The following is a 14,795-nucleotide window of genomic DNA, read 5'->3' as shown; positions in this document are numbered from 1 at the left end:
CGTTTAAGGTTCCTGCATCGATCTTTAGAAGTACTGGAGACTGACCAGGAAAGTGAAACATTACTTAAATAATCTTCTTGACCCTCACACTGTTGAAACCAGTCACAAATTGGAAATCTTAAACTTGTAATTTGTCTGGGAAATTTATATGGTACAAAATATTGTAGAATCATAGCCAGTTAAGATATTTCATTTCAGTTTTGTAAGCAAGTGACTGAAAAATCGGGTAGTGGCTTGAAGTTTCTCTTAAAGTTAGTCAAAACCCTTTTTTTTTTTTAAAGGTAGCATGCCATATTTTGATCAATTTTGGAGCCTTAGTTCCAAAATATTTAAATTCCACTGGGTAAACGAACCATTATTAATTGTGGGTAGATTTTTACAACAATCTTTGTGATAGATTTTAGTGGGTTCATATAAAAAGGAAATGTAAGATTTTGCCACATAAAGCAATTTCTAAATAATGAGGGCTGGCTCTGTGCTACAGGTTTAGCTACTGCTTACTACTCAGCTTTCCATTTCAGCACTGTTTTGAGCCTCAGCTATTCCTCTTCCAAGCCAGCTTTCTGCTAACGGTCCTAGGAGACAGAAGGTGATGGATGATGCAAGGGACCATTTATGTGGATGACTTGCATGGAGATCCTGGTTCCTGGTTTTCACCTGGCTTCCATTAACACTGGCTGTTGGCAACCATTTGGGGTCTGAACTAGAAGATGGAAAATGCCACTCCCTCACTCTACCTTTCAAATTTTAATAATGAAGTAACTGGCTGTTTTGACAAAGGAGGATTATATCTAACAGTCTTTAGAACTGCAACTCCATTTTTAGTGTTACTAAAAATTGGGTAAAATAAACAGATGCAGACTTAAACATTGATGGGAAGATTACCAGCATTTTTTTTTTTTTATTGTACTTGAAGAGCAGGGATAGAAAGTGATTTTCCAATCATTGGTTCATGTGCTCAATGTACAAAGATTGAACAATTCAATCTAGGTCTCATATGGTTGGCAGGGACTCAAGTGCTGGAGCCATCACCTGTCTCCCAAGGATACTCGCAGGAAGCTGCATTCAGAATCGGAGCTGGGACTGGAGCCCAGGCACTACCATGTGTCCAGAGCTGACTGCTGTTCTGGATGCCTGCACCTTGGGGGCGGGGGGAGGGGGACAGACAGTTTGTATCCATTGGTTGACTCCCAAATACTGACTGGCTAGTCAGAGTTAGGGTTGGACTATCAGCTTGGAAATCGGTCTAAGTAGGTTAGCAAACCCATCATTTGAGCTATCACTGCCCCTTTCCAAGGTCTTCATTATCAGTTGCCAAAGCTGAAAATGGAGCCCAAGTGCTCTGATGAGCGATGGAGGAGTCTGGTTTCAATTTCTGCCCTGTAGCCTTCTGTTAATTACCAAGTTCACCTCTGAAGTGTGAAGCTGTCTGCATCGATTCAATTTTGTGAAAAAGGAGACTGACCACTTCAAAGCCAGGGTTCTAAATTATTTAAAATTAGCTAGATAGATGAATAATCACCTAAAAATCATGAAATATATTTTTGATAAACTTAGTAAACACAGAGAAGGTAATTGCATAGAATCATTTGCACCTTAAATTTATAGTGAAGTGACTTGGGTAACTTCACAGCCCAAGTTACCTAGTTGCTTGAATTCCTGCCCATCTGTGTGCCAGACCTGGCTGGACCTCATTCCTTGGGCTGGGCACTCAACCACCAAAAGGAAGATTCTCTTTTCCTTGATCACCCTGCCTTTCTAAATATTTTTAAATAAATGTATATTTGAAGGAGTGACAGTGAAAGATCTTGCATGTTTTAGCAAGATCCATGCAAGGACTAAGATGGGGCTAGGCTGGAATTTTTTATGCACATCTGTTGCTGATAGAGGCACAAACACTTGGGTTATCCTCCTGTGCTTTTTGCATTCTAATTAGCAGGGAGCTGAATCCAGAAGGGGAGCTGCTGGGAAACAAACCAATACCCATAATGGGATCCCTGTGTCACAGGTGGTGGCTTCTACTCGCTACTCCATAACACTGGCCCCTCAAACTTCTCAAAAACCTTCAAAATTTAGTTTTGTTTCATATCTACCTCATCCCCCAGGCCCTTTTTCACCTCAGTTTGTATCGGCTTCAGTCTATAGTGTAAAATGGCCAGGAACACACTGTTAGAACCACATAGCCTGGGCTTGAATGGTAGTTCCAGGTAAGCCTTTTTCTCTGCTTTTCCTTATTTGCAAACTGGGTGATTGATGGTCGGGGTTTTGTGATATAATGCATAAAAGCATGTTAAAACAGTGTAGGAGACCCTTAAAATGACGCATTTGAATTTCTGCTATCTGCCTTCTGTGCATTCCAGATTAAACATGTTTTGTTGGCCCTCTCTTGGAAATGGGATATAATTAAAAATTAGGAAATACAAAATTATTCTAAGTTGACCTCGCTGTCAATGCACATTGCTATTTTTCTGATTAATTGACCTAGAGAAGTTTGAAGTCTCATCTCTCCTTATTGTTTTCTGTCTACTTGTGTTTTCTGCAACCCGTGTTCCTTACTGCAGGAAGACTTGTTCATGTTTTTCTGAACTCCTTTTGCTGGCTCATTCATTCAGAACCATTTATGATGTAATGAGCACTAGGATCTCTAAGCAGGAGTGTAGTTTTGTAATTTTTGCTTTTCTTTGGTTCCCTTGGCTTTATGTCTGTCTTCAAAAGTGGCACATGAAATGGTAAGTTATGTACATTTGCCACAAATACCAAGAGCATGCTATGCATGTCATGAAGAATGAACTCGTTGCAGCTCATTGACTGTCCTGTAAGTACCTTGCTATGTACATTTTCTCTCCAGATTATTTAATGCAGACAAGTCATTGAATAAAGTTCATTGATCACTTCTGCATCAACAGCTGAAAGGCAGTGTTAACCCAAGTGTCAGCTGACATAATGCAGCACAGTGACCAAGTAATGAAAAGCTAGAGAACTTGGCAAAGCTTTGAGGTTAACTAGAGGAGGCTGGGATACATGGAATAAGTCAAGGAGTGCCCATGTGGTAAAAAGTTGGTAGTGGAGGTAAAGGGATGAGATGAGATGAGATTGTAAGAAGTTTATTTGGACTTAAACCATTAAGAAGTATTAAGCCTGAGTAATAAAGCAATGCTATTTTGAAACGGAGGGTTATTTATTTTACAGGCAAAGAGACTGAGGCCCAGAAAGGATGTGATGGTTACTCTAGCGTGAAACATGGATGCTTGATTAGTCAAGTGTTGATTTGTTTTAAAGGACTATAAAATCAACCTCAGGATGAGTTAAACTTTGAATGCACTGCATCTTTATCCTGGCTTTATTTTACAAAATTACAACATCAGTCTCCAGCACTAACAGGTCTAAAATTCAAGATCCCTTACTCAGAAATGCATTCAGAAAGCACACAGCTTAGTGATATGACCAAGATTTGGACCAAGCTGAGCTGATCTGAAGCCTGGAGGTTTTTCCGTGTCTCCCATATGGGTGCAAGTCCCAAGGACGTGGGCTACCTGGGTCCTTTCCAAAGCCATAAACAGGAAGCTGATGGAAAGTGGAACAGCTGGGACGTGAATCCATGCCCAGATAGAATGCCATGCTTGGAGGTGGGAGGATTAGCCAGTTCAGCCATTGTACCAGGCCCAATGTGTATTTGTTTCTTAAGTGGTCAAAATTTGGAGAAGCTCAAAACAAAATTTTGCTTGATGGGATGAAGATAGTAGCCCTTGGAATACACTGCATGTGAGTGATTTCCATTGTAAGTTACTGGGTATTAGGATTGAGTTAAAATAGTTCCCAGTGATACCTGTTACGACTGTGTGTGTAAAACAATAAAATCCTGGATGGCAGTGTTATTGAATGCTTACATCTGATGTGACCAAGAACCTGCCTGGGGCCAGCTGGTGATCACAGCGAATGTAACCCACCTGGAGGGAACTTGTGTCTTGAGGGAAAGGCAATAGATGCATTAATAATGCTTCTGAGAAGCAGAAGCATTTTATACAAGGAGTAAATGTGGTAGTGACTGGAAATGGGACAACTGTGGCTGATAATGAAGGGAGATACGTTAGAGACCCAAAAAATAGGCAGCCTCAAGAAACAGCAAGAGCATTCCAAGTGGATGACCAAATGGAGAGGCCTTGTGTTCCACAGATGCAAAAGAAGCCAGTGTGCCATTACAGTAATGTGGGCGACAGATACCAAGAAAAAAGTGGAGCTGCAACAGAGTGGTCTTCAAGTTTAGATCTTGTATAATGGAATTGGGGATCTCAACAGAGACTTGGTATGATCTGAATTAGGAAGAGAACAGATGATAATGGTATTTTTTAAAAGCTTTTTTTTTTCTTTACTTATTAAAGGGCAGAGTTGGAGAGAGGGAGAGCTAAATCTTCCATCCACTGGTGTACTAAGAGGCTGCAACAGCTAGGGATGGGCCAGGAGTTTGTCATTGAGGTCTCACATGGAACTACAGAAACGCGATGATATGGGCTGCTGCTTTCCCAGGTGCAGTAGCAGGCAGTTTCATGGGAAGCAGGACAGCCCATGTGGGAGGCTGGCACTGCAGATGGCAGCTTAACAGTTAATGTTTCCAATCCAGCTTTCTGCTAGTGCATCCTGGGGGACAGCAAGTGTTGGCCCAAGTGCATGGGTCTTGACACCATTTGCAAGAACTGAGTTGATTTCCAGGCTCCTGGTGTCAGCCTGGCTCAGCCCCAGCCATTGTGGCCACTTGGGGAGTGAACCAGTAGATCTAAGATCTTTTGCTGTCTCCCCCTTTGTAACTGCCTTTCAAACAAATAAATCAAAATCAAAAATAACTAAGGCCAAATTAAACAGAAGATGACTTTTGTGACTAGTCATTAGCAGATGATAGCCAACACGAGGAAAATGGGTCTATTCAAAGTTAAAATACATAAATTCATTGACAGGCACTACAGATTTCTTAGCACCTTTTAGTTTTACTGAGCTATCACTAATATAAATACCTCGTGTATACACCCGCTTTTGGTATAGTCACAAGACTGTAATTATCACCACTGTCTGGCCCAGAGCATCTTCACACTCGAAAAAAAAACTCTCGTTACTAGTCACTCTCATTTCCATCTGTTCTCAGCCTCTGGTAAGCATTAAGCTACTACTTGTGAATTTGCCTATGCTGGATACTTTATACAACTGGAATCATAAAATATGTGACTTTTTGTGTCTGGCTTTTTTCACTTAATGCTTTCAAGATTTGTGCATGTGGTAGTATGAGCCGGCACTTCGGCCCACTGAATGACTACCACACATTATTCCTCAGTTGATGGACATTTGGGTTTCCACTTTTATGAGTAAGGTTATTGTGAACATTTGTGTGCAGAATTTTTCATAAACACAGATTTCCTTTCCTCTTACGTATGTCACCTGGAATGAAATCGCTGGGTCCCATGCTGCTACTTTTCACCCGTTTGTCATCAAGCACTGATGTATGTACTCACATCATTTTCTTTAGACTCTAGAAAATTAGAAATGTCTCCAGTGGTTACAGTCTCACTTGTCATCCTGCCTGGGTAGTTATTCTATGACCTCAAGTTTTCTTGATCTCAACTCCATTGACATTGTTTGCTAAGCTCGACTACCCAGACACAAACATTGTATCCTTTAGAACTGATCATGTTACGCATTTCCATGACTGAAATCACAGTTGCCTTTCCCTTTTTGTTTTAAAGGTTGTTTTTGTTTTTACAGAAAAATTTACAGAGAAAGGGAAACAGAAAGGTCTTCCGTCCACTGATTCACTCCCCAAGCGGCCATGACGGCAGTGGCTTAGCTGGTCAGAAACCAGGAGCTTCTTCCTGGTCTCCCAATCGGGTGCAGGGTCCCAAGGCTTTGAGCCGTCCTCGATTGCTTTCCCAGGCCACAAGCAGAGAGCTAGATGGGAAGTGGGACACCTGCACACGAACCAGTGCCCGTATGGAATCCTGGTAGATGCAAAGTGAGGACTTTAGCCACTAGGTTACCGTGTTGGGCAAGGGTTTTATTTGTTTGCTTTTGTTTTAAGAAAGGGTTTGCTTTAACCTCTTTCCATGAGCAGTTTTTTTTTTTTGTTTAAGATTTATTTATTTATCGGAAAGTCAGATTTTAATGAGAGGAGAGACAGATCTATCATCTGCTGGCTCACTCCCTAAGTGGTGCCACTGCCAGAGAGCAGCTGATTCGAAGCCAGGAGCCAGGAACAACTTCTGGGTCTCCCACTCAGGTGCAGGGTCCCAAGGCTTTAGGTCATGCTTGATTATTTTCCCAGGCCACAAGCAGGGAGCTGGATATGGGAGTGAGGCTACTGGGACACAAACTGCTGCCTATATGGAATCCTGGTGGTTGTAAGGTGAGGATTTTAGCCACTAGATTATTGCACTAGCCCCATTTGTTTTGTTTTTAAAGACTTATTTATTTTTATTGGAAAGGCAGATTTACAGAGGAGAGTCAGAGAAAGAGCTTCCATCTGCTGGTTCACTCTTCAAATTGCCGTAATGGCCAGAACAATGCTGAGCTAAGCCAGTAACTTCTCAGAGTCTCCCATGCAGGTTCAGGGTCCCAAGGCTTTGGGCCATCCTCTGCTGCTTTCCCAGACTATAAGCACAGAGCTGGATGTCAAGTGGAGCAACTGGGACAGGAACCGAAGCCCATGTGGGAGCACCACTACACAGGCCTCACAATTGCTTTCCATGATAACTTCTTCCTCTTATTTTAAACTTCATTTCCCATGCCCATGATGACCTCTAGTCCTGTAGGTGCTTCCTCTTTAGCTGACTAGCAAACTGCACTAACTGTTGATCATCTACTTAGGAAAAGTCCATGGTAAGTGGTTTCAATGGTGTACTGGGTTGCTCTATTCATTTAATCTTGCACTACAACTGCCTAATAATTGTAACTTCCATGTCATCTATTTTCTTCCCTGGACCTGAGTTGCCAAGTGTGTGAAACAATCAGTTGGTTTCATTGTCTACTCAAGTGAACACATTTTATTATTTTGCATTGATTTGATATCAAAACAACTTTGCCAAAACTACCTATTTTAAGGAATTTCTACCTTTTTATTTCTTGTACCTAAACCTCAAAAGTAATTTATGCAAAAAATTTTTTTTCAGACAGGCAGAAAGAGCCATTTGTGATGCACTGCTCACTTCCCAGATGGCTGCACCTTTGGACCTTGGCTGAGGTTGAAGGGGAGACCCTGGGGTCAACCACGTGTGTGGCAGGGGCCCAAGTACTTGGACCATCCTCTGCTTCTTTCCCAGGCACATTAGCAGGGAGCTCAATAGGAAGTGGAGTAACTAGGACTCAAACCAGCACTGATATAGAATGCCAGGGTACCAGCAGGTAGCTTTGACCTGCTAAACTGCAATGCCGATACCCCCCAAATGAAGTTTTGTGGCAGAGAGTATCTAGACCAACTGATATCTCTCCTAAACTTTCCTCAATTGTTCTTTTCCTTCAACAAGCCTAAGCCCTTTTCACGCTTTTTTCTCAGTATTACAATGGGCTTTTCCATGAAATCCTTTTGACTCTGAAGTTTCTTTTTTCTCCACTACTTCTCCCTGTAAATATTTCCTTGTTTAAAACAATCACATTTCACATAGTGCTGCTTTTTTTTTTTTTTTTTTTTTTTTTTTTACAATTTTTATAGCTAAGGGTCAGGCATTTGGTGCAGCGCTTAAGACCCAGCTCCCACCCCCAACACCTGCCTTTGCTTCTGATTCAGCTTCGAAATTACTGTTCATCCTGGGATGCAGCAGGGCAGTCAAGTCCTTGGGCCCTGCCACCTCCGCGGGAGACCCGGATGGAGTTCCTGGCTCCCTCCTGGCTGAACCGCGGAGAGGCATCCGAGGAGTGAACCAGCAGATGGAAGATCTCTGTCTCTCTCTGTACATCTGCCTTTCAAATAAAAATAAGCAAATCTGAAAGGGAAGGAAGGAAGGGAGAAAAAAGAGAGAGAGGAAGATTCTACAAGTCTCGTATCAGAGATCCCGACTTGCAGTTCTGCCTGCACCCCTTGATTTTAATCTACCTTCTCATGCACTCATGGAAAACAGGTAATGGCTCCAGAAGTTGGGTCCCTCCACCCATGGGGGACACCAGAATGGAATTACTGGCCCTACCTTACCCAGTTCTGCTTGTTGTAGCTTTTAGGGGAGTGAGCTAGCAGAGGTAAGATAGCTTTTGTTTTTGTTTTTGTTTTTTCTCCTGGCTTTTAAATAAAAACATCTTAACCAAAGTATTATAATCTTTCTGTTCCCAGGTTCCAGGTCTGGTTACCAATACTATGAGTTTAGGAATTACATATTAAGCAGTTTGGCCAAGGTAATTAAACAGGTTAGAAGATTATCAATAGCATGTTTGTAACACCTTAACATTGGCGATAAACACTATCCAGAAAGTCCTTGATCAACGCAGAGACCAAATGTGAAAGGTGGAAATGACTGACCTCATTGCCTTGAATCCCTTGAAAATGAAAACAGCCCTGTTGCACGGCCAGCTTCAGCCCGTGCACCTGACAGCATTGCCTACCCATGGACTGGGTTGCTCCCCAAAGCCCCAAGTGCACTCCGCTGGGTTTCCAGTTCCCCAAACATCCCAGCCTTTCCTTCACCTTGACATTTCATCCATGCCCATCGTTGGCCCATCATCCACCTGAAGCCTGTCCCTCACCCCAGCACCCAAGCGGTCCTCCCCGAGGCCTCCCCATCCCCCACCTTCTTACATCCTTCATCGCTTCCTCAGCGTCATCTAGACTGTCATCATCAGCTCCCACCTACCTTCCCGAGTGAAAAAGGGCAGGGAGATCAGGCCCAAGCATGGCTGAGGGTGTGTGTGGGGGGGGGCGGGGGGAAACTTCGAGAACATCCCCTGCTCTCTGCAGCCCACTGTACTAGGTGACCACTTTTACCTTCTCGGTGGGTGTCAGACGTACCCTCCCGCCCTCCACCCCGCGGCCTGCAGCTACAGTAAGCCTAAGTCCTGGCTGGAAGGCAAATAACCCGCACCTCCTAAGTTGAGGCCGAAGATGTGTACGCCTCTGTGCGTCCGTGAGGAGAACCTGAGCCGAGCCCCAGGTGAAGGGGCGGGGCGGTTGGCGGTAAGCCAATCATGGGTCCTGACGACAGGGTTCGGCCAATCAGAGCCAGGGAGGACCGGCGCGCTCGGCAGGGCCCGCCCCGTTGCAGCGCCGCGGCCAACGCCTCGGCCCCGGGCTCGGTGCAGCGGTGCCGGTGGCGGTCCCCGGGGGGCTGGCCGTGGGGTGCCCCTGCGTCCCAGCCCGCGTCAGCACAAGCCTCGGCCCTCAGAGGTGTCGCTGCCTCCGCCGCGGACGCCCCGGGCCCTGGGCCGCGTCGCTCTATGGCCGCGCACTGGGTGAGGTCGTTGCCTTGACGACAGCATGCGGCCGGCGGCCCTGGCGGGTGGGAGCTGGCGGCGGGCGGGCCGCCCGGGCCCCTCTGCCTCCCCCAGGAGCCGGGACTGCGTCCGAGGGAGAAACCAGGGCGGCGCAGGCACTGCTGGTTTGCAAGGCAGCGTCTTTTAAGAGCTGCGGACGAGATGCACGTCGCTTCCAGTTTGTTTCCAAGTTGAAAAAAAAAAAAAACCTTTGGGTCTTTCCATGCGAAAGGATTTGAAGAAACAGTAAGTGGAATACTTAAAAACCTGTCCATTTCCTTATTTTCTCTGTAGAACAGTTCAGTCTGTCTGAAACAAAGTGCTGTTCAGATGGGTAATGCCCCGTATTTTACTTAAATTGTTGGTATCAGAATCATATGCAGAGATGCCACATTGGCAAATGGCTGGCTGTGGTTGGGGGGAGGGGGTCGTTGGTATTTACCTTTCCTGTCAAGAAGACAGGAAAAGTTCAAGTTCAGGAGTAACTGTTGCGGGGTCGGTCGTCCTTCTAAGGTATTGGTGGGCAGTGCCGCTTGGGAAGGCAGGTGTGCAAATGTGCCGTGGGTGCGGCGGACGGCTTTGGAATTGCCAGCTGCATGATGCGTCTCGGAACACCCGAGCCATGCCTTAAGGTTGATTTCTTTTACTCTGTCCAATTTTCATGTTCAAATTCTGAGAACATATCAGTTCTGAAATGGTTTAAGAGGATTCCAGCTATGTTTAGCATTCGTGTGACCAAATCTCACCTTTAGTTGAACACTAACGGAAGGGGGGAAATTATGGGAGGCAAGGAGGGAATTATACTGGGAATCTTTCATTTTTCCCAAATGCAAACATTTATTTTAAAAAAATAGTAGGATATTAAATGGAAGGTAAGATGTCATTGTGGCTGGCGAGCGTTTGGCGTACTGGTGTTAAGGAGTTCACAGTAGACTCCACAATCACACTTGGCAGTAAAATCATCCGATGAGCTGCTGTTGAGTGGGGTTGTTTCCATTCTGCAAAGATCAGGCCCCTGCTCCTCCATTTTGAAAATATATGTTTAATAAAATGTCAAAGATTAAAAATCTAGACTTTGGATGGCCGCATTTGTTTGTTTGTTTGTTTTTTATGCAGAGACAATATTTGCTTTGTCTTAGCCATCAGTGTACCCAGAGAAACAAGGAAAAACATCCCCCACTGTTTTTAGTCAGGATATGGCCATCAGCTGGAAGTGGATCAGCCAGGACTCGAACCAGCTTCCTTAGGGGATGCTGGCATTGCAGACAGAGGCTTAGCTTACTCCGACACTGAGCAGCCCCATTTATTTGTTTATTTTTAAAGATTTTATTTTATGCATTTGAAAGTCTAACAGAAGGGGAGAGACAGAGAAAGAGAGCTTTCAGTCTCTGATTTACTTGCTGAATGACTGCAGCGACTGATGCTGTGCCAGGCAGAAGCCAGCAGCCCAGACCTCCATCTGCTTCTGGCATTTGGGTGGCAAGAACCTCAGTCCTTGGGCCAAGTGTCTGAGCAGGGAGCTGCTTCCCAAGTCAGGCGGCTAAGACTCGAACTGGCTCTCTGCTTTTGGGGTGCTGTTGTCACAAGCAAAAGCTTAACTCACTGTGTTGCAACGCCAGCTCCCAAATAGGATTTCTTCTTCTTCTTCTTTTTTTTTTCTAAAGATTTTTATTGGAAAGGCAGCTATACAGAGAGGAGGAGAGACAGAGAGGAAGATCTTCCATCCGATGATTCACTCCCAAGCAGCCACAGTGGCCGGAGCTGAGCCAATCTGAAGCCAGGACAGGTTCAAGGTCCCAAAGACTTTAGCTATCCTTTACTGCTTTCCCAGGCCACAAGTAGGGAACTGGATGGGAAGTGGAGCTGCAAGGACTTTAACAGCAGCAAGGACTTTAACCGCTACGCTATCATGCCAGGCGCCCAAATATGATTTTAATGCTTTCCCAAGAATATTGGGAGAAGCTGGCACCACAAAAATGACCCCAGTAATTTCCAGTTCTGTCTCCTGGCATTGGCTCCAGCCAGGAATAGCTGTGAGGGTTTGGGGATGGGAAATGTTCTATCCCTGTGTATTAAACGTAAATTGTAAAATTAATACGGTCAGTCATTTGAATTGCATTTGTCTTGTCCTTTATGAAATACGTGTGAATATTTTGAAAATATAGGTGGTGAGTTAGTAAGAAATTATATTGGCCCAGGACCACCAGGAGCTCAGTGAAAATGGGAAATATATAGATAAGACTTAATTGGCTGGGCAGTAGAGGAAATTAATATATCAGGGACTGGCAAGATGGCTCGACTGACTAATGCAAACGCCAGCATCCCTTTTGGGTGCTGGTTCTTGTCCCTGCTGCTCCGCTTCCCACCCAGCTCCCTGGTTGTGGCCTGGGAAAGCAGTGGAAGATGGCTCAAGTCCTTGGGCTCCTGCACCCATAAGGGAGGCCCGGAAGAAGCTCCTGGCTTCAGATCAGCTCAGCTTGAGCTGTTGTGATCATTTGGGGAGTGAAACAGAGCATGGAAGATCTCTCTCTGACTCTCCTTCTCTCTTTAAATCTGTCTTTCCAATGAAGAAAAAAATAAAAAAGAAATTACTATATCAGACATTGATGACTCTGTCTTTTGATTCCCAACAGGAAGAAAAATCCCTACTAATTTTAAATTAAAATGGAAAAATATGAGAACCTCGGATTGGTTGGAGAAGGAAGTTATGGGATGGTGATGAAGTGTAGGAATAAAGATAGCGGAAGAATTGTGGCCATAAAGAAGTTCCTAGAAAGCGATGATGACAAGATGGTTAAAAAAATTGCTATGCGAGAAATCAAGTTACTAAAGGTGGGTCAATGCCTAAACCTAATTGAAAAAATCTGAAATGTTCCTTGATGAAGTTTACGTTATGATCGTTGGAAAATAGTACTGTGTTTTAAATATTTGTTTTATTTTCATAATCAGGCTTAAAGTAAAATTCTTTTGACACTAATAAGAAATAAAATGAAGAGACAGATTGATTTATCATGTGGATATAAACATTTTATGTTTTCATGATTTTTTTGTTTGGAAGGCAGAGTGATGGAGAGAGATCGTCCCTCTTCACTGCTCCTTCACACCCCGAATGGCCAGTAGCCAGGGTGGGGCCAGGCAGAGGCCAGGAGCCAGGAACTCCATCCTGGTCTCATGCAGGTGCAGGTGCCGAGTACTTGGGCTGTCTTCCTCTGCTTTCCCAACACATTAGAAAGGAACTAGTTGGAAAGTCAACCTAAACAGTTTAGCTCACTATGCCATAACACTAATCCTTAAACATGATTTTCAAAGTGTTTGTTTCTTCTCTCTGTGAATGTCCGCTTACTGGATCAATCACCTGTGGAGGTCTTAACGATGCCTCCCCCTTCCTATCCCTCTGCCCTGCTGTGGCCTGGACTCACCAGCAGAACCCACTGACTTCGGTGTGTCAGGTGCTCAGGGGATCGATAGGACAGTAAAAGCGTGTGAGCCAAGGGAGAAGGCGCCAGCGTCCCAGAGTCCTCTTGGGGGAAGACACACAGCATGTGCTTCTTTTCTGCAGTGATGAATTTTGACTAAGTCTGTGAGACGGTCACAAAGGCTCTCTCTGGTTCCTGCTAGTGACCCAGTTGCACGGAAGGAGGGCGTGCATTCAGCCCAAGACGCATGGCTCGCACCATGGGCCCTGGTCAGTTCTGAGAATGGAGGGATGGGAGCCTTGCTGAAATCTAAGTGACCACAGACTAGCCAGTGCCCGCTTTGCCAGCAGACCTGTGCAAGGACAGGAGTCTCAGGTGTGCCAGGTTCAGTTTTTTACTTTATGGTCTCACTGGAAACTTATCAGTGTTCTTATCAGCCTTTCTACCTCATATATATGTTTAAGGATATATTTCTCAAGACACCATGATAAATATTGCAGAAATTTTGATTATTTAAAATATGTTGTCTTTTCCTCTATGATTTAATAATTATTTAATTATTTGACAATTATTTAATAATATATGTCATAATCTTCACACAGTTTTCAGGTCGTTCTCTGGTTATTTGTGATACAGTTGCCATGTGACTTGAGTAAACACCACTGAACGATTTCTTCCTTCGAAGTTTCCTGGTGTATGCTTTGAAGTTCAGAATATTGTCAGCTAAAAAAGAAAAGAATGGAGCCTGGTGTAATCCCTTGATCGTGTTCTGTAGATGACTGTAGGTAGGGCGAGTGGCAGCCAGTTCCTTTCTATGTTTTCCATCATGTGTCAACTTTTTTTCTTTCCAAGGAGACTGAGTTCTACATTGATGTGATTGGGTTCTCCTCCCTGATGCTCTGGGGCCCTTCCTAGTCGCTGTGTCTGCCATCAGAGTGACAGGGCCATTTTCTGGGATGACATCAGTCTGATAGCTGAGAAAGATCTTCACTCTTAGCGATGGCAAAGGGCTCTGTGAATTCTCAGAAACTGAGCAAACTCGCAGAGCCAGTACCTAGGTCGGGAAGCATGATGTGAAAATCACCTGCGAACCCCCACTCGTCCCTGCCACTTCTCTCAGTCTGGGGAACAGGTGTCATGATTCTACACAGCAAAAAATACTTTCATTTTCTATTCTGATTACTTATATTGCCCTTCAGATTTGTTTTTCTGTAGTTTCACTGTAATTTAGCATATATGTGTTTTGATTATTCCTGCTTAAAATTCACTGGATCATCATGAATATATGCTATGATTTTCTTTCTTAATTTTGGAAAATTATTTTTTTCTTTTAAAGGGCCCTTTCTCTTTCTCTGGTATTTTTGCGACTCCACGTGCTATACATTAAAAGTTCTCTATATGTCTCACCTGTTTTTCTTTCATTTTTTTCCTGTGCATACTCTTCTGCATAGTTTATCTGACTTGCCATCTAGTTCACTAATTCCTCATTAATTAATTTCCATCTGTGAGCTGTTCATTTTGGACGTGTAAAAAAATTCAAATCATGAAATACAACCCACAAATAGACAGTAAGTGTAGCTCAGTGGACTATCGCAAATGTTCATGGAATCACAGAAAGAGCGTGTCACTAGCAGACCTTCCCCTGTGCCCACCCTGTCACCAGCCCACCCCTCTCCTGCAAGGGAAACGCTCTCCTAACTTGGTGTTCGTTACTGTCCTGGACTTTCCCCCCTTCTACATACCAGTGAATTATGCATTTCTATCCAGTGTAGTCTATTTTCATTCCTTTAAAACAAACACCTTAAACAGACTTAAAGAAAAAGGTGCAAAACACGGATTACAGAAAAATAAATAATATGTGCTACTGCACAGGCCAAGACAGCAGCAGCTCACCTCAGAAGCCCACTCAAGCCTTTCTGAGGCCCCCGAGTCAGTGTCAGTGGACCG

General features: G+C 44.1%; 1 protein-coding gene across 1 annotated transcript in view; it reads left to right on the top strand.

Moving 5' to 3' along the window:
• Positions 1–12,069: 12,069 nt before the first annotated feature.
• The window catches only part of CDKL2 (cyclin dependent kinase like 2), a 31,930-nt gene continuing 29,204 nt past the window's right edge, over positions 12,070–14,795 (top strand). Inside the window, exon 1 of the mRNA XM_040966790.1 lies at positions 12,070–12,264. Within this exon, the coding sequence (XP_040822724.1) occupies positions 12,097–12,264 (168 nt within the window). The 5' untranslated portion in view covers positions 12,070–12,096. The remainder of the gene's footprint in view (positions 12,265–14,795) is intronic.

This window comes from Ochotona curzoniae, unplaced genomic scaffold (assembly GCF_017591425.1).
Source record: "Ochotona curzoniae isolate NIBS_2020 unplaced genomic scaffold, NIBS_Ocur_1.0 scaffold_4506, whole genome shotgun sequence".
Taxonomy (NCBI): Eukaryota; Metazoa; Chordata; class Mammalia; order Lagomorpha; family Ochotonidae; genus Ochotona; species Ochotona curzoniae.
The sequence above is the reverse complement of the archived record's forward strand: the minus strand, read 5'-3'. Positions and strand labels throughout refer to the sequence as shown.